We start from the raw sequence: 22659 nt of genomic DNA, 5'->3' as shown, positions 1-22659 counted from the left end.
TGAGGGTTGGGGGGGTGTGGGAAGGCACCTATGCTGCTAGGAAGAAGACAGGGCTGGATCTGTAATAAGAGAGAGGTTGGACCGAATGAACTCCTCCCTCCACCCAAATTTAGTGATGACCCCAGGAGCTCCTTGCAGAGGCCAGTGGGCTCTTTGCCAGCCTTACCCTAGGATCCCCTCAAGAAGGGCTGACTGTTTACCTGGGCAGAGCCAATAGGACCCTGTTGCTCAGAATTAGGAGACAGCAGCTACATGCCCAACTATGTTACCACTATGTCACCTCTCAGGCCTCAGTTTCCCATCTTTAAAATGAAGAGGTAGGACTTAATTGGATCTCAAAAGAAAAAAAAAGATCAGAATTGGAACCCAGATATTCTGACTTCCAGGGATAGTCTCTTTAATAATCACAATGATAACAACTACATTTATCATTTATCTTTAGTGCTTACTGTTTATCAAACTCTGAGCCAAGCACACTACGCAGATTATCTTATTCAGTCGTCATTAGCTTCCTATGAGGTTAACAGTCATACTAATTTTGCATTTATTAAATTCAACAAATATGTATTGTGCCAATTACTAAGACTTAGTAATTTGCTTGAGGTCACATACATAGTTAGTAAGAGCTGAGACAGAATTAAATCTAATTCTGCCTGATTTACTCACTGCACCCAGCTATCCATCTATCCATCCATCCATCCATCCATCCATCCATCCATCCATCCATCTCTTTCTCTCTTTCCCTCCTTCTCTCCATCTAACCATCCATCCATTCTTTCCTCCATCCACCAAGCACTGGTGCTCATGGAATGCAAGTTCTGTCTAGAGGAGAATGGCCCCTTTTTGCCACACTCCCCTGTTGCATTTCCTGTTGCCAAATCTTGCTTGTGTCCTCACACATTTCAGGCTCACCCCCACCTCACTTTTCTTTTCTAGCCTCTGGGCATATTCATTAACCTTTATCCCCAAACCTTTCACTCCCAACTACATCTCTTAGCTCCTTAAAAGCTGATCCTTACTTAAGATGTCTTCCACAATGCCTCCCCCCATCAGAAGACCCTTCTATGTTTTGGCTCCCTCCTCCCTGTCTCATGAGGGCTATGACAGGTGGCCGAGAGCCTTTCATACCAGGACGCCCATTTTAGAGTCAGCTGCTGGTGGTGCTTACCAGATTCCCGACCTGCAGCATATCCTCAAATTCAGTTGTCATGTTGTAGTGCTCCAGTGCCATGAAGAGCGTGTTAAGCACGATGCACATGGTGATGGTGAGGTCGGCAAACGGGTCCATGACCATGAACTTCACTTTCTGCTTAATGGATATCCACAGTGGGGAGCACTCCCAGATCAGGTAGCGCTGGGCGAAGCGGTTCCAACATGGAGGACACTTGCGGTGAGATTCCTCCAACTCTGGGGGGACAGCCAGTGAGATGGTTTGTTTTTGTTGACTGACTCATATATAATTCACGGTAGTCAAGAAAAGATGTATGACTTCCTTGGGGAGATGACAGGGCTGATACATGACAGGGGGCTAGAGAAAGGGGCAGGGAAGGCTAAGGGGAGGGGTAGCCTGTGTCCTGACTCCTTATCCTGGAAATATGAAAGAAGAGAGCCACAGGGACAGGAGGCCAGGATGGACGTGGGGACAGCTGGGACAGCACAGATTAGGACATATGTAGGCTCTCTTGAGACAACAGTCCCACATGGGGACACCATTGGGAAGACAAAATGAAAAGGAGGAGACAACACCTGAGATAGCTGCCTTCAGATGTCAGGACACCCAGAATAGAATAGGTAGGAATAGATGTGGACATCTGGGACACATTAGAACAGATAGGGGGTGGCCTAGGAAAGGCCAGAAAAAAGGTGGATACATATGGGACAGGAGGCACCAAGAAGTGGGGGTGCCAAGTTCAGAATGGAACAGATGTGGGGTTGCCTAGGGTGGGAGTGGCTGAGGCAGATGCAGGACGCCTGGGACAGCCTGTGGTAGGTCTGGGAACGGCTGCAGAGAGGCTAAAACAGGCATGTTTAGGATAGGAAGGTCCCAGGCAAACACGGAGATGCTTGGGAGAGGATAGGATGAGACTGGTAGGACCCTGGGATAGCCGGGACAGGTGCAGGAATGTTTGGAAGAAATACAGCCATGACTCCTAAGAATGTCCAGGAAAGAACAAGCTGAAACAAATGAAAAGACACCAAGGGCAGGGGACACAGACTGAAAAGTTTGGAACAGCTGTGGGGGTGTTCAAGGCAGGCCAGGCAGCTGGGCCGGCTCAGGTCAGCACAACGGTGAGGGTGCCTCGACCAGAAGCGGGGAGTGTTTGGATGACACTGGGGGGTGCTGACCTTCCAGTGCGCTGGTGAGGACGCTGACTGCGCTGAGGGCCCGCTGCCGCTCTCTCGGCCCCTCAAAGCCATCCACACACAGAGCCTGGGGCATCAGCATCTGCGGCCGGCCTGCCTCCTCCGACGGCGTGGTCTGCGTGCAATCAGGAGATACATGTCAGCCAGGGTCGGGGGGCCTGCTGGACCTGGGACAGCGCCTGGACCGGGGACAGCTGTTCCAGACTCAGGTTAGGAGCTCCCAGGGACACAGGGTGGGGGCCTTGATGGAACACAGGCACTGGGCTTCTTTGTACCCAACTCCCTCCCGGTTGACAACTCTCCCCACCCCTCCTGTCAATCATCCCCTGCATTCTCTTTCTTCTTCACCATCTCTCATCAGTGGTGATACCTGAGTGTGGACAGGAAACTACAAGTACCAAGTTCTATTAACCAGATGCTGTCATACATGTTAACCCATGTAAAAATGATCTGGGAATCTTAACTGACCACAATCTCCCTAGAATAAAGAGCATAAAGAAGCTGGAAAAAAAAATCTACCATGCTCTAAGATGATATGAATAGAAGCATAAAGCACAACGCTTCGACATAGCTGGTGGGAAACTTTATGGGGGCAGTTTGGCTCTATCTACCAAGAAAATTTTAAATTGCCTTTGTAATTCCTCATCTAGTAATCTAACTTCATAAATAATTATACACATGCACCAAAAATATACATGCGATGATGTTCATTGAAGCATTGTTCTTCATACCATAAAAACAAAACAACCAATCAATAGGAAGAATTTTAAAATCAATTATGGGTACAGTCCCACTCTGGACTCTGATACAGACAGTAAAGAGAACAAAGAAGTTCCGTGTGTGTGTTCCCTTGGGAGCACCTCTAAGACAAACAGTTTGATGAAAACAAACAAACAAAACAAAACAAAACAAGAAAAAGACCTGGAAGATATACACTGAACAGTTAAAGTGGGTAGATCCGGGGAATGGGACTGTGGAGGGAGGGGAAGGAGATGGGGAGGTTCCCTTTCACTTCATGTACTTCTGCACCATTGGATCTGTTTTCATCGTGCTTGCGTGATTTTTCTAAGTAAAAGAGCCAGGCATGCATATGGAGATGTGGCATGTCCTGATGGAGGGAGGAGGCAGCAAGCATTACTCAGACCCTCCCACAGAAGCAACAAGGGGGGCCCACAAAGGCTTCACATCAGCTCAGCCCTAAACGACCACAGTCCAGGAGTCTGTGCTGGGGCTGCTAAAGACACTGGGCTCTTCAGAGTACAAGAGTGAGGTTTTATAATCTCTGTAAGTCACAGGGGAGATGGGCCCAGGCTACCCAGGGTGGCACAGCCAGGGCCTGGAGTACATCCCAAATTGATCTGGGTTCAAGTTCATGTCAACCTTTGCAATTGTTGGGATGACCCTGAACTGTTGCCTAGGGAGGTAGTGAGCTCCCAGTCATTGGAAGTAGTCAAGCAAAGGCAACTGCGATGGCTGAGGTGGCTAGTCTAACAGTAGTACCCTAGGTCCAATGCAATCACAAATCTGGCCAGCTTAACTCACCAGCATGTCTTAAATTCTCTTCCTTTACTATGGTGTTTCCCCGAAAATAAGCCCTAGCATGATTTTTCAGGATGCTCGTAATATAAAATAAGCCCTAATGCGTCTTTTGGAGCAAAAATTAATATAAGACCTGGTCTTATTTTCGGGGAAATACGGTAGGGCTTATTTTATATTACGAGTGTCCTGTAAAATCATGCTAGGGCTTATTTTATATTACGAGTGTCCTGTAAAATCATGCTAGGGCTTATTTTCCAGTTAGGTCTTATTTTCGGGGAAACACGGTATCTGATAGTGTGAGTTGCCATTTAGCAAATCTATATTCCTGCCTTCTGCTGTGGGTGAATAAACTTCCCTGCCCTACTGATGACACACTTGCTTTGGCCAATGGAATGTTAGTAGGCATGTTGTGCACAGAAGCCTTAAACCACTGTGCTGTTTGCCTTGCTCTTGTGCTCCAGTAATCCTCTATGAAAAGAGCTTCCCCAGATAGCTACCACCCTTTCAGCCTGGGCCTCAGCACAAAGACTAGAGGAGCAGTCCTGAGCCTGATCCACAGTGTGGAGCCAAGCCAATGTGAAGTCTGAAGCAGAGCTGCCCAGCCAAGCCCAACCTAGACCAGCCAAATCACGGTCAGCCTGCAGATAAGTGAGCATGAGAAGAAAGGCTTATTGTCAACTATTGACTTTGGGGGTCGTTTGTTACACAGCATTATTGTGGCAATAGCTGACTGATACACCATCTTAGTGCAAGCTATCATCATCTTTCCTAAAACTACCACAACAGCCTCCTCACTGGCCTCTTCTTCTCTTCCCTCCATTCTCTACATAGCAGAAAGGAAGTCCCTTAAAAATCAGATCATGATACTCCTCTGATCAACAACAGCTCCTTCCAGCCCACTGCTCATCTTATTCAGAGTAAATCCATACATTCCTGTCCTCTGCAAGGCTCCGCATAGTCCAAATCCTAACTCATCAAACTCATTTTATGTCTATCCATTTCTGCTGGTTCCACCACACCTGGTCCTGCCCAGCCCTCTCATTCCTTGAACACATAGAGCCTATTTCTCTTCAGAGTCTTTGTACTTGCTGTCCCCTCTGCCTAAAACACCATTCTTCCACGTCTTCGTGGCTGGGTCCCTAAAATCATTTGCCTGTCAATTTTAATGTCACCTCGGCAGGAAGAACTTCCCAGGGTATTCTTATGCCTCTATCCCCAACGCTTCCCCTAGCAACTTTCTATCACCTGACCCTATGACTACCTGGCAATACTGATCAATTTCCTATCTGTCTTCCTGACTATAATATAAACTCCACGAGAGCAGAGCTATTGTCTGTTTTGTTCATTGCTATAACCCTGGAACCTCAAACACTGCCTGGCACCCAACACAGCAGTCTAGCACTTAATAAATATTGGTTGGATAAATTGGTTGGATAAATAGTAGGGAATCATGAGACTTGGGGTAGAAGTAGCTTCTAGCTCTGCCTCTAACTTGCTGGAAGGCCAGGGGGAAGGAGGATGAAAGTCTATAGTGTGGAAGGAGAAGAATGGCTGTTTAGTGCACCTCCCGGGGCCACATGGGGCCTTTCAGGGACAGGCAGTGTCATGCAGACAGCAGACAAAGTAAATCTCCACCGTCTACCCTCCAACATGGTAAATTCAACGTGAGCTGCCTGTTGAGCTGGCCCTTCTTCCCCACCCTCCCATGTTGACTGTGCACCCACTATGTGCCTGACACTGTGCTTTGTTTTCAGACTAGAACTGGACTAGAACTGGACAGAAGCCAAGAAGGTGTCCCCAGGAGCCCAGGGCCCGCTAATCTCTTTAACTTTTCAATGTCTCCATCTTGCTCCACTAATTCCTTTAACTTTCCTTGCAAATGACCCCCTTGGCTTGCTAATCCCTTTAAGGTTACAAATGGGCCCCACAGAAGTGAGAATGGGTGAAGTCAGAATTCTCGGTAATGAAGTGTTTGAACTTGGATTCCTCCTGACATGTGCACTACAATGAGATGATTTTCTTCCTAATGAGATTAGGAAATTCTATTAGTTTCCAGGCTGCTGACCTGATTCTACAAGGCTGGGGCTCTAGGGCGAGACCCTCAGGGGTGTCTGCAGCTGCTGGTTTGGTGTTCCTGGGAAGCCAGACAGCCCCCCTTCCAGATGATGGCCAGGGGCCTCCCCAGACCCACCCAGAAGCTGTGGTCTGCCCCCAGTGGGTTCCCAGGACCCTCTCCTTGACTTTCTGCTCCAGAGGAGCGGGAGGGCCCCAGGCACTTTGCAGTGTGCCCCAGGAGTCTTTTCTCCTTCCTGTTCAATAATTAGAATAGCAGATAATAATAATAATGACTTGAAAATGAGGCAAGTACTGGTCTAAGCATCGGGCAGATTTAACTCTTTTAATCCTTGCCACAATCTGCTGACGTGGACAGTAACTTTATTTTTGTTTTACAGATGAGGAAATTGAGGCATAGAGAGATGAATTAACCTGTGCAGAGTCTCACAGCTAGAGCAAGTGTCTGAGCTGGAGCAAAACAGGTCATTTGGCCACCACGAGCTGTCTCTGCAGCCCCACCTCCATCTTGCCGATCAAGTCTCCCTGTTCTGTGCTAGCTGCTTCAGAAAGTCTGCCCTCATCCATCTCCCTGTAGGCACTGGGGTCTGAACCCCATGTTTACCCTTTTTCTAGGTGGGCTGCTGTGGGTACTGTGTTGGGGGGCAAGCAGGGGACAGCAAGGATACTGCATAGCTGATTGGGCAGTCACCAGTCTGTCAAGGGACCAGCTGAGTGAGTGATCAAAATTCTAATTGGCCTTTCGTGATCTGGCCTGTCCCTCCCTGTTACCTTTCTGACAATAACTCCAACTCCTCTCCCCTTTGCTCCCTGGGTTCCAGGCACACTGACCTCATGGCATTTCCTCCAATAGGCTAGACTCATTTCTACCTCAGGGCCTTTGCACTTGCTGCTCTCTAGGCCTGGAACATGCTTTGCCCAGATGATGTAATGACAGTATCACAACATCAACATACTTATGTATGTCCTGATTGCTGCACCCATATTAACCCATTCATTCTCTCAACAATCCTGAGTTGGAGATTTTTAATCCATTTTACAGATGAGAGACACACAGAGAAATAAAGTAACCTACCCACGGCCATTCAGCTGGTAAGCTATGAGCCGGGATTCAAACCCAGTTTATCTCCAGAATCTAGGTGCTATGCACCCTTGTCTACCACCCCTCAGAGTTTGAGAAAGCAGCGTGGCTCCCATCCTTACCTCCTTCAGATCTTTGTTACAAATGCCTCCTAATGAGGAGGGTTCCTCCTCCCTCTTTCCTGCTTTTGTCCTTCCACAGGGCTTAGTACTTGAGCTAATACTGACTTATCAGTTTTAAAGTACTGAAATAATTCAAACTTGGTGAATGATTGTTGCCCAGAACCTGGTAAGTATTTCTTTGTCCCTCCAGCCCTTCTCCCAGGAGCCCCTGGATTGCCTAGGGTCCAGCAGCTCTAAGGACCAACCCCTGGCACAGACAGGTTCTCCAGGACACTGGTGCTGTGCCACTGTGTGGCGTCCTAAAGCCTGGGCCTTACCAATTGCTAACTACTTAACTACAACACCTGTTTATCACCACAACACACTCCCAGAACCCAGCACACTAGGTGCTCAGTAAGTACTTGGTATTTTTGGACCTGGCACTGCTGACAAATTGGGAGACCATATCTGCCCTGGTGCTGCATTATGGGGCTGGCTCACCGTGTCTGGGGGGCGCTCCAGCATCATAGGGCGGAGGAGGTGGCTCCCTGGGGAGGGAGCCTCAGGGTCACCTGCCCCCAGCAAGGAGACCACTCCGTTGCAGTCCACGGTACTGTTCCTTTTGCCATTGAGGGCATGGCCGGGAGCCGAGGTCCCAGGGCTGGACTGTGCCTGGGCACTAGGCCGGCGCAGGGGCCAGGGCACCAGCAGTGACGTGCGGTGGCTCTCGCTGTCTCCTGCCGTGCTGTTTTCATCATCTGCAAAATCTGTCTCAGAACCCAGGTCTCGCCGGCGAAAGGTGAAAATGCTCCCACGGCTGGAACGTGGCTTCATTGAGTTCCTGCTGAGGCCGTGGGTGATGCTCAGACGATTCTGAGGGCACGGAGAGAGAAGACATGACCAAGACAGCTTTTCAAGTGCTCCTAGCCTATCTCTTGTGGCATCAGCCCCAGCTCAGCTTCTTGGAGCTTTGAGGATTTTATTAGCCACACGGAACTAGGAGTTCAGGGAACAGGTGTAGGGTGTGAGCAATCCTGGGATCTCTGCTCACCTCGAGCTTGTTTCTTGGTGCTTTGAGACTGAAGCTCATCTAGGCCTGAAGGTAGGGCTAAGGCTTGGCAGAGGAAGAAGAAGCAGGAAGGCTCCCGCTATGCCGATGAGCCCGGCGTGATCAGGACCTACCTGGGACAGTCATTCATGCCCCTCGCTCATTGGGCATGGTGTTGGTCTCCTACCAATCCACACTCTGAGAATGGTCATGGGAAACAAGAAGGACTGCAAGGGGGCTCGAGGATGGCTCAACCATGGGGGCTGTGAAAGAACCAGGGGCCTAGTACGATGGGCTTCTGATGCCAAATCCACCCTGAAAGGGCCAGAGCCACGGCCGGGGATTACCATTGCTCTGGGACCATCCTCCGAGTCGGACTTGGGGAACCTGTCATCCTCACACTCCTCCGTCCCTGAAGACATTCGTTTTCTTCTCTTGCTCCTTCTCTCATAGGGGATTACTGGGGCCAAAGGGGACATCTCCAAGGAGCTGCGGGACACTGTGTCCAAACCCCTGATGGCAAGGGCCTGGAAAAGGGTGGAAGAAGGGAAGTTTTGGTCATTGAGACTTTGGCTAAGACAGGACAGGCAACTCTCAGTGTCTCGGTTTTTCCCATCAGTAAGTGGACTTCCACACCTACCCTTAGGGTTTCCTTAGAGTTCTCATGACATTTTTTTTCGCTTTCCTTTTCCCAAATCCCGAGATATAAACTGTTTTCTGTTCTCCACGATGAATCGTTTCCACAAATTGACGGCTGATACTACCAACCACCTGGGCTTAAGGAGCCAATTTTCCCCATTTCCCCGACCAACTTTTCTCGGGATTCGGGAACGGAAAAGCGGAAGAAATTCCCGATAACAGGCAGGAATTCCCGCCCGGAAACCCTAGGATAAATAGGAAAAATGTCTACGAGATACATTGTGAGTAGTACGTTTATTTCCCATTGTGGGTATCACTGGGTTCAAGGAGCCGATTTTCCCGATTTCCTGACCAAGTTTTCTTGGGATTCAGGAACGGGAAAGCGAAAAAAATTCACGAGAATGGGCGGGAATTCCCACCTGGAAACCTTACCTACCCCCAAACAAGGGCATCAGGGAGAGATAAGCTCAGACAGACCCAGGATGTTTTGAGAAAGATCAAAGTCCAGGGAGGAGGAGAGTAGCTGCTGATGTGGACAGCTCTTGGAAGAGGGGAGTATGGGGGACAGGTGGAAGAGGTTGTTCATGAGCAGAGGAAGTGACAGCACTAGAGGTCAGCAGATCTTCTAGAAAGTTTGGCTGGCCAAAATGGGCGCTGTGGGAGGTGGCATGAGGCAGTGAGAAGAAAGTAGATGTCCACAGCCTGGCTTCCAACAGGCTTGCTCTATAGATTGCCTCCAGAACCCAGTGTGTGTGGAACTCTGGGTAGCCAGGGCAGCACTGCCACTGCTTATTTTCTGAGCTGACTCAGGCCTCTGACCTTGGACCTTCCTCACTGCTCCACCAGAAGGCATCCCTGACCAGGATAACTATGTCCATGGACACATGGACCTCTTTTATCCAGCATACACTACATTCACAGGAACCATCTTACCCAGTAGGCACCATATTTACCCAGCAGGCATCACATTTATCTACCATGCACCTCATTAGTAGACAGTCTTTATCCAGCAGGAACCAAATTTTCACCCAGCAGATATCAGCTTTACCCAGCTGGCACCACACCTCCAGGCACCAGCTTTACCCAGCTGGCACCCTCTGTCAGCTGAGGGCTTGGTCTGGAGGCTCCTTGGCTGTACCACTCACCCACCTCATGCTCTTTCTTGAGCATCTCCATGGCCTCTTGGAATCGCTTTTCCTTTTCCTCCGTCTCAGCGATGGTGGCTTGGTTCTGCTCCTCGTAGGCCATGGCGACCACAGCCAGGATCAGGTTCACCAGGTAGAAGGAACCCAGGAAGATGACAAGCATGAAGAAGATCATGTAGATCTTCCCTGCGGACCTCAGGGTCTGGGGAGCAAGGGACAGATGTCATCCCCACCGAGGCCCCTTCTAGGTCATGGTCATGGTATTTCCAAGCTGCCCAGTATGGCTGTGCCAGGGGTTCAAATGACCACAGCCTGGGGAAGCGGTAGAGAATGTCCCATCTCTAAAGAGAAGTGTCCTAACCTACAGAGAATGACCTACATACAGGGGGTGGTGTGCCACCCACAGACGGAGGCAGAGAGTCGCAGTCCACAGAGGAAATGTACCTACAGAGGGGACTATTCCATCACATAGGGTGGAGGAGTGTCCCACTCTCAGAGCACAGAGTGTCCTATATGAAGGGATGGGTACTTGGTCATCAGCAAAAAAGAAGTTTCTTTACTTGCTGAGCCCCCATCTCTCAGGTGCAAGGGTCCCTGGCCCCTGTCCTCTGCCCTTCCTGAGCTCTTGCCAGTGAAAAAGCTGCTGGGGCCGCTTCTGGCTAGCAGAGCCTGGTTCCTGGTGTGGGGTCCTGAGCCTGTTGCTGGTGTCCCTTTGCTGGCCCGCGCACCCACGCACCTGCTGGTAGAGGCGCTCCCAGCAGTCCTGCGTCATCAGGCGGAAGAGCGCAAGGAACGCCCAGGCGAAGGAGTCGAAGCTGGTGTAGCCGTGGTCAGGGTTCTCGCCTGCCTTTAGGCACCGGTACCCCTCAGGACACGACCTGGAGCCAGACATGCAGGCTGTGTCTCATGCTGTAAGGGAGCCTCTGCCCCCAAGACCCCTGACTTGTCTGCCTGGGCAGCCAGCGTATGCCCCATTGCTTCAGGCCACCACGCTGCTGGGTCCTATTTCAATGACTTTTTATGTTGCGCCTCTACCCTGGGACACCACCTCCTTTTTCTACCCACCTGTATTCTGCTAGGCTTAAAACCAGCCACCTTCTGCCCACAAGACATACCATTCCAGCTGCTGACTTGCCTCTCCCCTCGCAGCCTGGCTCACATCGCTTCCTCTGCTTGCCCACCCCATGGAGAGTGAGCATAATGCAGGCACACAGGGGAGCAGTGAGGCTTGGCTCAGCTGAACAGGATGGAACCCAGGGCAAAGGCCGGGCCGTGGAACCAAGGGATAACTCTAGGGTGGACGGCTGGGGCCTGGCCACATCGGTGAACGGGCCCATTTGCATGACCGGCACACAGGTGCAATGAGGCAGACCCATGGTTCACCATGCTGGAGGAGACAGCCTCTCTCCCAGAGAGGGAGCGCTGGGCTGGATTCGTGCCTGCTTGCCGTGCATGAGAGAGAAGGGGCAAGGGGGACTCAGCAAGTGGGAGGGTGCAGCCACGGGGCCTTGTTAATGTCCTAAGACCCTCCAGACAATCTCTTTAGTGACGGGAAGGGCTCTGGAACTTCATATTCAGAGATGTGGGACCACAGCCTCACAGAGCACCTCCCCCACCAGGTGAGCCTATGTGCCTCCTCCCCCTCACAACCTATATACAGCACAGTCACACTGGCCCAGACTCCAGTGCACACAGTGCCCTGGAAGCTGCCATGGCTACGGGGCAGTCTGGGTACCACTCAGGCTGCAGGTCCGGGGCCTGTATGCCCTGCAGGAGAGTCCAGGCTGCTGGTGGAGGCTATACTCACTGCTGACCCATGGAGAGATCAGCAGAGAGGGAGTGAAGACCGAGTGAAAGGGAGCAGCCCTGGGGGGCTTCTGGAAAGGAATGGAGCTAGGGTTGAGCTAGTGGGGGGCCCTGCAGGGCCTCCTGGGCTGTCCCCCAGTCCTGCCCCATCTTCTGGACTCTGTTCGTCCTCTCGGCAGAGCTATACCCTCATCCCATTCTTTAACTTTACCCCCTTCGCAGCTGTCTCCCTTGTGGTGAGGGTGGGGTAGAGAAGCTGCCAGGGGCCTGGCAGGGGAGGAGGCAGGGGGAGGTCTCGCTGTCCCTGGGGTCAATGGCAAAAACTGAAAGCACAATCAGTTGAGAAAGCACCAGGAGACTCCCTGGGATGGGCGAGGTGGTCCTGGGGGGTAGGTGCCACATACCCCGCATCAGAGCTGTTCCCACACAGTAACACATCGGAGGTGCCATTCTTAAGCAGGTAATTTTCTGGAAGAGAAACATCCGGCGGTGAGGGGCATGTGTGGCCCGGGCTCCTGGGTTCCCGCCTTGCACCCAGGGCTTTGGAGGGTAGAGACACCACTGGTGGTCTTCCCACCTCCTCGCTGCCCCTGGCCTGTCCCCACCCTCTGTCCAAGTCTGAGGCCACTCCAGTTGCTTCCCTGGCCTTCCTCCCACTACTCCTCAGAGGTTCAGCTGCCAGTGTCCCCAAAAATACTCTCAGATGACTCCAGAAGCTCCCACAGGGAACCTGTGTACCCAGCACCAAGACACTCAGGGGGGGTCAACCAGGGCCAAGAGAGGCCCTGAACTAGGATGCAGGAGTCACTGACAGAGTCCCAGTTTGGCTACTGAGTCACTGGGTGGCCTTAGGCTACTGCCCGGCTCTGTCTGGACACAGTTCCTTATGTATAAGGTGGTAGAAATAATGGCTGCCAGTCACCATGGCCATAGTGTGGTCTGTTCAGACAGGGCTGGGGCCAGACCAGGTGAGTCCCACCTGTCAGTCCCCATCACTCACCACTACCTGCCTTAGTCTCAGGCAGCAGCTCTCAAAGTGTGGGCCCTGGACCCGCAGCATTGAGCATCAACTGAGAACGGGACAGAAAGGTCCTGAGGGCCAACCCAGACCTACTGACTCAGAAACTCTGGGGGATGGGCCCGCAGTCTGTGTGTTCCGAAGGCCTCCTGGGGACTCTGGTGCACACTGGTTTTGGAACCAATGCTATGTGGCCACAGCCGAACGATAAGCAAATTTCCTCATTGAGATTCTGTCTATGTTTCTTTTTCCAAAGTGGATTGCTGGTGCATGTAAGAGGCCCTAACTTCAGAATGGCCCTCAGGGTCCTTGTGGCCTGGAATCTGGCCTTGTACCAGTGTCTCCCTTTGGTCCAGACTGATGCCACTACCCAACAGAGGTGTTGGCCATCTGCCTGGACAATGGAAGTGTAAACCTTGGGGCAGTGAAACAAGACTAGCTCACATGACTTTGTGCAATCACTGAGCTTGTCCCGTCCTTCTTGCGGGGCTCTGGGGAGCATGTGTACGGAATTAACATTTTTGCAAGGAACCCAGAAATCAACTGAAAAATCACATGGGGCCTCCACTCTGAAGCTTCACTCTTTGTCCCCAGCTCTTTGTCCCACCCTTTCTTAAGCTAACACTCCTCTCTCTGCGGGGAAGATGGTCTTCTTACCACTCGTGACACTCTAGGGTTAGTCCCCCTACCAAATGTCACAGCTGCTGTCCCGTCTGGCTCTCCATTGAACCCCATCCTTCCTGTTCAAGCATCATCTCCCCATCTAGCCTGACAACTCACAAGGGCAGGCCTTTAATCTTGTCCCCTTCTGTCCTCTCTTGGAGCCCAAAGGGCAGGGGTTGGGGCCCCTGAGCACACAGCTGGTTCTCCGGGGGATCAAGCAGGGTTTGAATGGCCCTGGAGGAAGGCCTGCCCTCTGGTGAGGCCTGTGTGGGAGGTGCTGGGGGTCCTGGACACTTCACAAAGCCCTGCCCGGGGCTGCAGGGCGAGTCCGCACCTGAATTGTTGAGGTAGAGGTCCAGTGATTCCCAGACCTGGCCATCGGCCTCCACAGAGCCGTTGGTGCCGTTGAGCTCCGTGAAGTTCCGTACACACTTGTGCCTCAGGTTGCCCATGAAGAGCTGCAGGCCAATGAGGGCAAAAACGCTGAGGCAGAAGACCGTGAGGACCATCACGTCAGCCAGCTTCTTCACGGACTGGATCAGGGCCCCCACAATGGTCTTCAGGCCTGGGGGAGGCAGGAATAAGCATGGGGTCACCGAAAGGCACTGTGCTCCCTGCTCCCCTGGGTGGGGGCAGGCCTGAGGGGGTGCTGGGCCAGGCGGGCAGCCATGAGGTGGGGGCAGAGGGAAGGAGGCCTCTCTTGGGCTTTTCAGACCAAAGTCCCCTCTCCTCTGCTGATATCCTAGGGCAGGAGTCCAGTCTGGTCGTGCATTTTCCGAGGGTCCAGTCCTCTTTGCTCTCCACTAGCTAAATATATGACACAGGTGTGGAAAATGCCCTCAAAGACTGTCCCCCTCTGGTTTTGTCCCCAAGGTATGCCAGGCCTGCCCCTTGAAATGTAGCCTACGGAAAGGAGACCGAGGTTAGGCCCATTCCAGGATGATGGAAGGGCCGCAACCTTGATCCTGAGATGGGGAGAGACACAGCCATTCCTGGTGGGGGAGGTACTACATGTGCTGGGGGGCTGGCAAGGCCATGGTGGTTAATGTCCTAAGGGGCCTGTTCTGGCTCTGCCCCCCGCCCCTTTGGGAAAGGTTCAGGGGAAGGGGAGGAGTTGACCTATATTGCATTTTCCTCCTCTGCCTTCTCTGTCCCTCTGGGATCCATCCCACCCCGTTCCCCAAAGCAAAGGCCATGATTTGTTAGTTGCACGGCCCAGCTCCCTGCAGAAGCCAGCGCCACACAGCAGAGTGACAGAAAAGCACGTGTAGACACATTCGGTCTGACACTTTAGCTACTGTCCTATGACACGTTCGAGCAGAGCATGGGGAGCGAGGGGGCTTCCCTGCCAGCAGCAGGGCCCTGCCCCACTCAACCACCCCCACACTACCCCCACAAGCGGCCAAATCTCAGATTAAGCTCCATCCATCCATCGTCCAGCCGGTTAATGTGTTAGGAGCACCCGTGGCAGCTGTGCCGGAGGCTGCTGTGCCCATGACCCAGAGACACGGAGGCAGCTATGGGCAAACACGGGAGAGGGAGAGGAAGTCCCCACCATGGTGCCACTAATGCTGCCGTCTGCCCAGGGCTCAGAGGCACTCAGCACTCTCTGTGGAAATTGTCCCAGCAGATGTTGGCAACTGCTTGGGCAGTGGGTGGACCTTGCAGGGGTCTGGGCAGAGTGGTGGTGGTGGTAGGAGTCACGAGCCCCTTGTAGTCCAGCTCTCTCATCTCCAGTGGAGGTTCTAGAACCCCTAGGTGGACACACTGGTTCTGTCCACCAGACCCGGAGACGCTGGCCACCGCGTGGGGAGTGGTGGAGGACAAAGTGAGGAGCGGTAGGCAGCAGCTTGCATACCCAACTGGACTCTGCCTCAGCTGTTAAGCGAAAGCATCTTTGGTCGAAGGCCCAGCAAGGCACCTCCTGGTCTGTGGAGACTCCGTGGGGACAGTTGGTGAGCACAGACCCACGCCTTTAGTGTTTCTCACACTGATGACACAGTTCACGTCAGGCAAGATGACAATGAAATAATGGGATTCTTTCTCAAAAGACCCAGCAAGCGATGAGTCCTGGGGGATCAAATGGAAAATTCTCCTGCCACTGAAGTTCTCACTGGATGGGCGAAGAGCCCTCGGAAACCAATCATTCTGATTTAATTCCCATTTTATGGGCAAGGAGACCAAGGTCTGGAGAGGGCCAAGCTATGTAGAACTCAGATTCGGTGACACCTCCTCCAGTAGGCCTTCCATAATGTGGACCACAGCATTTTTCTAATGAGCACTTTCAGGGTCTGCTGTGTGCTGCCTCACTGTGTGCTGCCTCACTGCTGTGTGCTGCCTCACTGCTGTGTGCCACCTCACTGTGTGCTGCCTCACTGGGTTGCTGGCAGCTTAAAGTTGAAAGAGATCCAAAGGGGTTGGGGTGAGGTTGGTGGGCTTCCTCCTTCTCCTCAGGACTGAGAAATATTTTCCTTTTTCATCCATTCTTATAAAACAGACTGGAACGTGCCTTTCCTTAACTGCTGTGGTCCGTGTGCTTATCCAGTCTCGTGGGGTGTGTGCTGTGAGGTTGTCCCTGGGACCCTAGAAGACAGACCCTGAGACTTCTGAGCATGTATGTGTTTGTCAAGGCAAATGCCGTCTGTCTCAATGGGGGCAGCTCCATGTGAGTGGCTGGGGACAGACAGTCCCACTTGCTACTGGCTCTTAGCAGGGGTTTGGCCCCTCGGGGAAGGCATGGAGGACAAGTGGCCGTGTGCACATCCTAGAGTGAGTTCGGAGGTCAGAAGGAACATTCCGAGGCTCGGTGTGAACACAGCATTAAGTGGAGGTTCCCATTATAAGATAACAAACCCCACCATGGGGAGTCTGAACGCCCCCAGGGAGCTCAGAGCAGGGCCCCTGCCTTCCTGGGGGCAGTAACAGCCAAAGGCAGGCCCAGGGGTCAGGACCCACTAGCTTTCCAAACCAGGAGTAGAGACAACCATATGGGTCCCTGAGTTCTTCCCTCAGCTCTGCCACCTCTCCAGAACAGCGGCGTGCGACCTGTCTCCAGCTGCCTTCTTAAAAGAAGTGCCTTCTCCAGTTCTGAGAGCGGCTGCATTCAGAACACGCTCTGGAAGCAGCCTCGGGAAACTGCCCTCTGGGCTCTGAAATCATCAGACGTCTTTTGAGAGCTTTCCTGGATGGATGGGGTTGACTGACTTTCTAGAGAGGCCATCTGGGCTTAGAAGATTTCCGGGTACAATTGCCAACATCTGTCAGGGAGAATTTCTTCCTGAGGCTACCATGCATGGTTTGCTAAACCTCTACCGCACCGTGCAGCGAGGGCAGTTAGACGCCAAGGCCAGACGACACCTGTCCACAGAGTACGCTCCATTTCACAAAATGGGGCTGGGGCTCCAGCTGTGCATAGATCACCAGCAGGGTCCCAAGGCAGGGACTGGGCACTCAGTCATAAAAGACGAGGCCGGAGTTTTCCATTTTTGTTCTGGGTGTGTTTGTGGTATCCTTACCAGAGGATGATGCTTCAGGTGGAAGCAAGTTACACACAAGCTTTTAGCTATTCAAATAGCGAAGTTCAGTCTGGGAAAGAAATCACTATCTTGGGAAGAATTTGCATTCCATCCAGGACCTGCCATGGGGTGCTCTACACCCCCTGGTGTCTGTGAGAGTGGGCTTTGAGGGGACAGCCGTGTCCACTGGCGACTGCTCCTACACCCAAGCTCTGGGAAAGGTATTCTGGTGACAGGCACATTCGAGGGGCCTTCCTGAGGGTCGCCGTGGCTCCCAGGTGGCTGGAAATTCCCTCCAGCCTTGGCGTTTAACCTGATTTTCACCTGAAATGACTGATATAGTTTTCAAGGCCCGGAGGACTCGGAAGGTGCGTAAAGCTGAGACATTGCCCAGGTCCACAAATTCAGTTGTGTATCTGTAACGAGGGAAATTCATACACGAGACAGTGACAACACGCCAGGAAGAGACACACAGTGGTGGGGGGCGGGGGAGGGGAGACAGAGAGAGAGTCACTTGTAGCTGAGATCTGAGAGGCAAACCTGGGCGTCTTACCTGGGATAACTGAAATAGTTTTTAGAGCTCTCAGGACTCTGAAAGTTCGAAGAGCCGACAAATTGCCTAGTTTTATATTTTCTGATACATACCTGCAGAATCAAACCACAGTTATTGGGAATTACAAAGCAGCACCTGAGCCTGCCCTCCCGGCCAGCCCTCTCCCTTCTCCCCCTCCCACAGGGAGGGCTGTGGAGGGCCCGGCACCGCCCCCTCCCCAGATTTTCGTCCGATCTCAACCCTCTTGACATGGAGACCTCACTAAGGGTCCCTTTAGGATGTCCACACAGCAAGCCCCCAGGTGGCTTTCTCAGTGATGGTCTGGTGAACATCCAGTGCCAGGAGGCAACTACTCTGCCACACTCCCCACAAGACTGGCGACCATGACATGAAACCATGTAGTGAGGTCTGAGGATGGGGACACAGCAGGGAGAAGAGGGAAAGTATTTTCCGGGAGGCACTGGCCAGGTGATAGAGGAAGCAGGTGGGTTTCCGGTCCTAGGTTTGCTTTGCGTCTTCTGCAGTCAGTGATCCGCTCGTGCCTGGCTGCTCGGATCCAAGGGATCCTGAAGCCCTGGCCGAGACCACCACGAAGGTGTGGCTGGGTCTCTGAGCGCTGCCCTTCTCCTTCCAACCACAAACTGCGAGGAGGGGCTCAGGAGTCTCTGATGTCAGGAGGTGGAGGCAACCTGAGTACTCAACCGGAGAAGCAGAGTTCCCAAGGTGATGCTTTCGAAGATGAGAAGGGACGTTGCCTGAACATTCAGTTCCTTGACTAGTCACAGGCAGTGGCCAACACAAGAAAAGAGCAGGATGTGGGGTCCTAGGCGATCTGGCCCCGCCCCCATGAGTCCACGCCAGTCTCACCCCAAGACCCTTAGTGTCCCCCAAGGAAGGCCCTGGATCTCCAAAGGAGTGATATCTGGAGGTGAGCAGCTTTCGGGGTCTGCTTGGGCCTGAGTGACACTCAGCAGGGTTGAGTGGCTGTGGGGCTCCCTCCTGCACCTTGGACAATTGTCCATCCATGGCCTCCACAGGCACAGGGGGAAGGAGACATCTCTGGGAGGCAGGGACCTGCCCAAGCAGAGTGTGAGGACACGTGTGGATGGGCCACATGACCAGGATGTCTGAGAGATAGAAGGACAGTGTGTGACCAGGGCCATCGGGACAATGGCAAGTGACTTGTGATATTTAACCAAAGGCTTCGCATCCAGGGTGTCTGACATTTAACCGAAGGTGATGTTTAACAAAGGACAGTGGACTCAGGACGTCTGATGTTTAACCAAGTGTGTCTGACTTGGTGCCCGCGTGATGTCAGACCCAGGACGTCAGCCCAGCGACACCGAGTGAGTGCCAAGGGTGGGAGGACAGTGCAGCTGGACTCACTCTGCCAGTCTGTCTGGACCTCCAGCTTCCTCCACCCGACTCAGAGCTCCTGAATCTGCCCTCAGGCTTGGGTGTCTACAGGGAAGGACTTGGCAGGCTGTGTCAAAGGACTCAGTGTCCTGGGGTCCGCAGGGTCCTGTCTGATCCAGCTCTGACATTGGGTTGACACCAGCTTACTCTACGTCCATTCATGGGCCCTTCCATCGTCATGGGGCCCTGTGGACCCTGCCCGCTCCCTCCTAACTCATCACATCCCTTCAGAGATGGGAAGTCAGCAGAGCGTTCCTTCTGGTCACACAACAGATCGTTTCTGTGGTGTGATTTCCATTGCATCCCCTGGACTCACGTCAGCTTATAAATCTTCCTCCAGTGCAGCCATCGGATGCAGCCCCATCTTGCAGCGGGAAGCAGAAGTCACCTTCCTTGTTCTGGCCCATATATATATATATATATATATATATATATATATATATATATATATATATATATATATATATATATATATATGCCTATTAATTTGGTCCAAGCTCTCTCTCAGCCTTGGATGGTTATTCCATTCTCTTTGATGGTTCAGAGGCTCAGGCCACTATTCCACATTCTTCTCTCAGGCTTGGACTCTCTGTCCAGACATGGTGCTGCCATGAGACTGTCAGGTTGAACCTAGGACACTGCCAATGTTGCCATCACATGGAAGCCATGGTTTTTCACTTGCTGGTTGCTCTGGGCCCAGTTTCCTGCTGCTGGTTGAATGGGTGTGGCCTGGGAAAATAGCTTTTCTTGTTTGGGACGTTGGTTTCAAGTCTGTGTCTTCCGGTTACAGGGAGTGAGGGGAGCACTGTGCAGACCAGAGAGGGAACCAACTGTCCTTGCTTCTCCCCTCCTGTCACGTACAGACATTGTCTGTCCCCTGGTGCTTTCAGTGAAGTGGATTCTACCTGTCTGCCTGGCCATGCAGAACCTGCCTCCCCCCACGCCCTCAGGGTTCCCAGCACAGACAGTACTTGCCCTCCATTAGTCACCTGCCCCCCCCCCAGCAGCTGGCCCCCCCCCGCCCCAGCAGCTGGTTCTGAGCTCAGAGAAGCCGAGATCCCCAGATCCCAAGGTGTGTGCTCGCACAGGCTGGGAAAGCCAGCCCAGTGGCTGAGGACAGAAGAGAGGCTGCTGGTCGTGTTTGTGAAATCTGCACACATGTGGGAGAGCAGTCCTACAGAGGAAGAAGTCTTGACCGTGGGGCACAGCGCTGGATGAGGGCATGGTGTGTCTGTGACCCTGGCTGTGAAATGAGGGCTGTTGACTCTTACTAGACTCAGAGCCTGGGCCAGGATGCTTCCCATGTTGGGGTCCTAGGCCCCAGCAAGGCCTCTCTGGGGCCCTGGAGTGTGGCCAGGCAGCAGAGACCCGTATCTGTATCAGCAGTAGCGAGGTGAGGGTGGGGGCTGGGGTGGAGCTCTGCCCCTCAGGCTGGCAAAACGTTCCTCCAAGCCATTCTACTCTTTCTGCCACGGCCAAGCTGCTGGGCAGAGGCAGACAGTGGGGCGGGGGTGGGGGCGTGGGCCCTGACATGGAAAGAGCAGAGGGTGGTAGGTGAGAATTCCACCTCATTACACCAGCCCCAGGGCAGAGGGGCCTTTTTTGGAGGCTGAGGAACCATGAGGAAAGACAGACACTGGCCTTCTTCTGGCCCCACCCTTACCGTACTGTGCAACCCTCCCATTCAATACAGATGGCCCCTCCTGGGCTGCTAGGCAGAGGGTACAGCCAGCACTTTAGATACTGCATGATTGCCACCCTCTTCTCTCTGCTTTCCCCCCCTTCCCCTCCAGGTTTGGTTTCCATAACAACCCCAGAAGGTAGGAGGCTGTGCTAACTAGCAGGTAATGCCCAGCTGGGAGGGGGCCAGAGGAAAAGCTCTGGCTGGAGGGCTGCAAGCTGAGGCTGTCGGGTTTCGGGCCACCCCCTCCAACCCTCCCACAGACTCTAAATTGGGGGGAGGTGGGGGATCAGGTCGAAACCCGGCCAGAAACATCAGACTTGGGGTGCCTCTCATGGTTATGAGCTAGGAGGCTTGGTGTTAGTCCCAGCATTGCTGCTGGCTCATTCTATGATTTTGGGTAAGTGCAGGCTCTCTCTGAGCCTCAGTTTCTCCATCTATAAAATAGAGGTGAGATTGGGAGTTTCATTGATTAGAACTTTTCTGCCACTTACGACTCCTTCGGTGATCCTAGGAGTCACCTGTTATTGAACCACGTTGGCTATAGCAAAATGCATTTCACTGCATTACCATGGCAGTAGCTAATTTTTTCATAAGGTATAATAGAATCCCTGTCAATCAAAGCTGCTGGGCCCATGCAGCCCAGGGCACACGGCTGACATTCCACTGAGTCCCTGCAGCCCTAGGAGAAGGGAGGGTGCCATTTCTGTGAGACATTCACAAATGTGGAAATAGTCTGGTGGCCTCTGAGGCCCTGTTCTGCTTTGTCACCCCGGGTTCTTGCACAGAGTGAAGGCGGGCAGGCCTCGGTGAGAGGAGAACACACCTGCTCTGTGATTCCAAGTGGAAGTAGCAGGTCCCTGTGGAACCCCATAGGGATAGAGACCAGGCTGCTCCCCTAAGAGAGGACAGGAGGACTTGCTGAGGGCCTGAGGTCATGCAGAGCATTTCCCAGAGTCATGGGCTGACGACAGGCCAGAGCCTGGTTCCCGCTGTCCCACAAGGGGCCCAGGGTGGCACCTTTTCCAGGGCTGGGGCATCCAGGATGGGAAGGTAGGGAAGGTAGGAACGGCTCAGCCAGGCGCTGTGTCTTCAGCCGTGGAGCCTCTTTCCTGTGATACCAGGCCCTCACTGCGCCTTTCCTGTAAGGCACCCTGGAGCCTGGGCCCAGCAGCCATCCTACTCATTCCCAAGTCAACGCAACCTCCCAGCTCCCTCTCTCCTCAGACCTCAGAGATGTTCTCAGCTAATGATCGTGCTTCTTATCACTGAGAAAAATAGAAGCAATCAGAAGAAAAATTATTTCTCTCATCATCCACTCTATCCATCCACCTCCGTCTCCACCCGAACTTTTGCCTTCCCTGTTCTTAAGGCCACTGCGCCTTTAGGCCCTGGGTTCCCCCAGCTGCGGCCAGCTTCAAGGGCTTCTCTCCTGCAATTCCCCATCGCCCCCACCCTCCACCGTCAAACTTCCCTCTCCTGGATCCCTCCCCTCAGCCTGCAAAGACACCTCCCTTCTTTAACTGTCCGTTCACCCATCTTCCCCTCTGGCCACCACCTTATTTTCGAGCCTGTTTATAGCAAACTCTACAAAACTGGTGTCTCTACTCGCTCCGCCTCCCCTCCGCCCGCTCTCTCTTGAGCCTCTCTCATCAGGCGTCCATCCTCCACTCCTCTGGAACCTCTCTTGTCAAGGTCATCAGTGATGTTCACGTCGTCCTCTCCAACAGTCCCATCTTCGTTCTCGCATTCCTCAGCCACCTCGCGTTATCTTTCAAGTTGAGTCACGTCCCTCAGTTGGCTTTTTGGGACAGTGCTCTCTCCTGGTTTCCCACCACCCTCCCGGGCAGTTCCCTCCAGTCTTCTTCCCTCAATCCTCTTCTTTCTTGACGCTGAGACGTCGGAGCGTCCCATGGTACGGTCTCCAGGCAGCTTCCCTTCTCTGGCTAACTTACTCCTGGATGATCTCATCTGGTCTCTTGGCTTTAAATACCATCTGCACCCTAATGGCTTCTAA

General features: G+C 52.9%; 1 protein-coding gene across 3 annotated transcripts in view; it reads right to left on the bottom strand.

Annotated features, from left to right (window-relative positions):
- SCN5A (sodium voltage-gated channel alpha subunit 5) overlaps window positions 1-22659 on the bottom strand; it is a 94959-nt gene that overhangs the window by 42594 nt on the left and 29706 nt on the right. The window contains exons 6-14 of one of the 3 annotated variants that reach the window (XM_074312597.2): window positions 17546-17637; window positions 13812-14042; window positions 12201-12264; window positions 10727-10868; window positions 9995-10192; window positions 8554-8733; window positions 7660-8031; window positions 2347-2479; window positions 1169-1407 (exon numbers count right to left, since the gene is read on the bottom strand). In XM_074312597.2, the coding sequence (XP_074168698.2) occupies window positions 1169-1407; window positions 2347-2479; window positions 7660-8031; window positions 8554-8733; window positions 9995-10192; window positions 10727-10868; window positions 12201-12264; window positions 13812-14042; window positions 17546-17637 (1651 nt within the window). Of the gene's footprint in view, window positions 1-1168; window positions 1408-2346; window positions 2480-7659; window positions 8032-8553; window positions 8734-9994; window positions 10193-10726; window positions 10869-12200; window positions 12265-13811; window positions 14043-17316; window positions 17409-17545; window positions 17638-22659 lie in introns of all 3 variants that reach the window. The other 2 variants (XM_088798258.1, XM_088798259.1) reach the window with 2 other exon arrangements.

This window comes from Rhinolophus sinicus, chromosome 5, assembly GCF_057876585.1.
Source record: "Rhinolophus sinicus isolate RSI-liver-muscle chromosome 5, RSI-T2T, whole genome shotgun sequence".
In the NCBI taxonomy this organism is placed as follows: Eukaryota; Metazoa; Chordata; class Mammalia; order Chiroptera; family Rhinolophidae; genus Rhinolophus; species Rhinolophus sinicus.
This window is presented reverse-complemented; position numbering and strand designations above follow the sequence as displayed.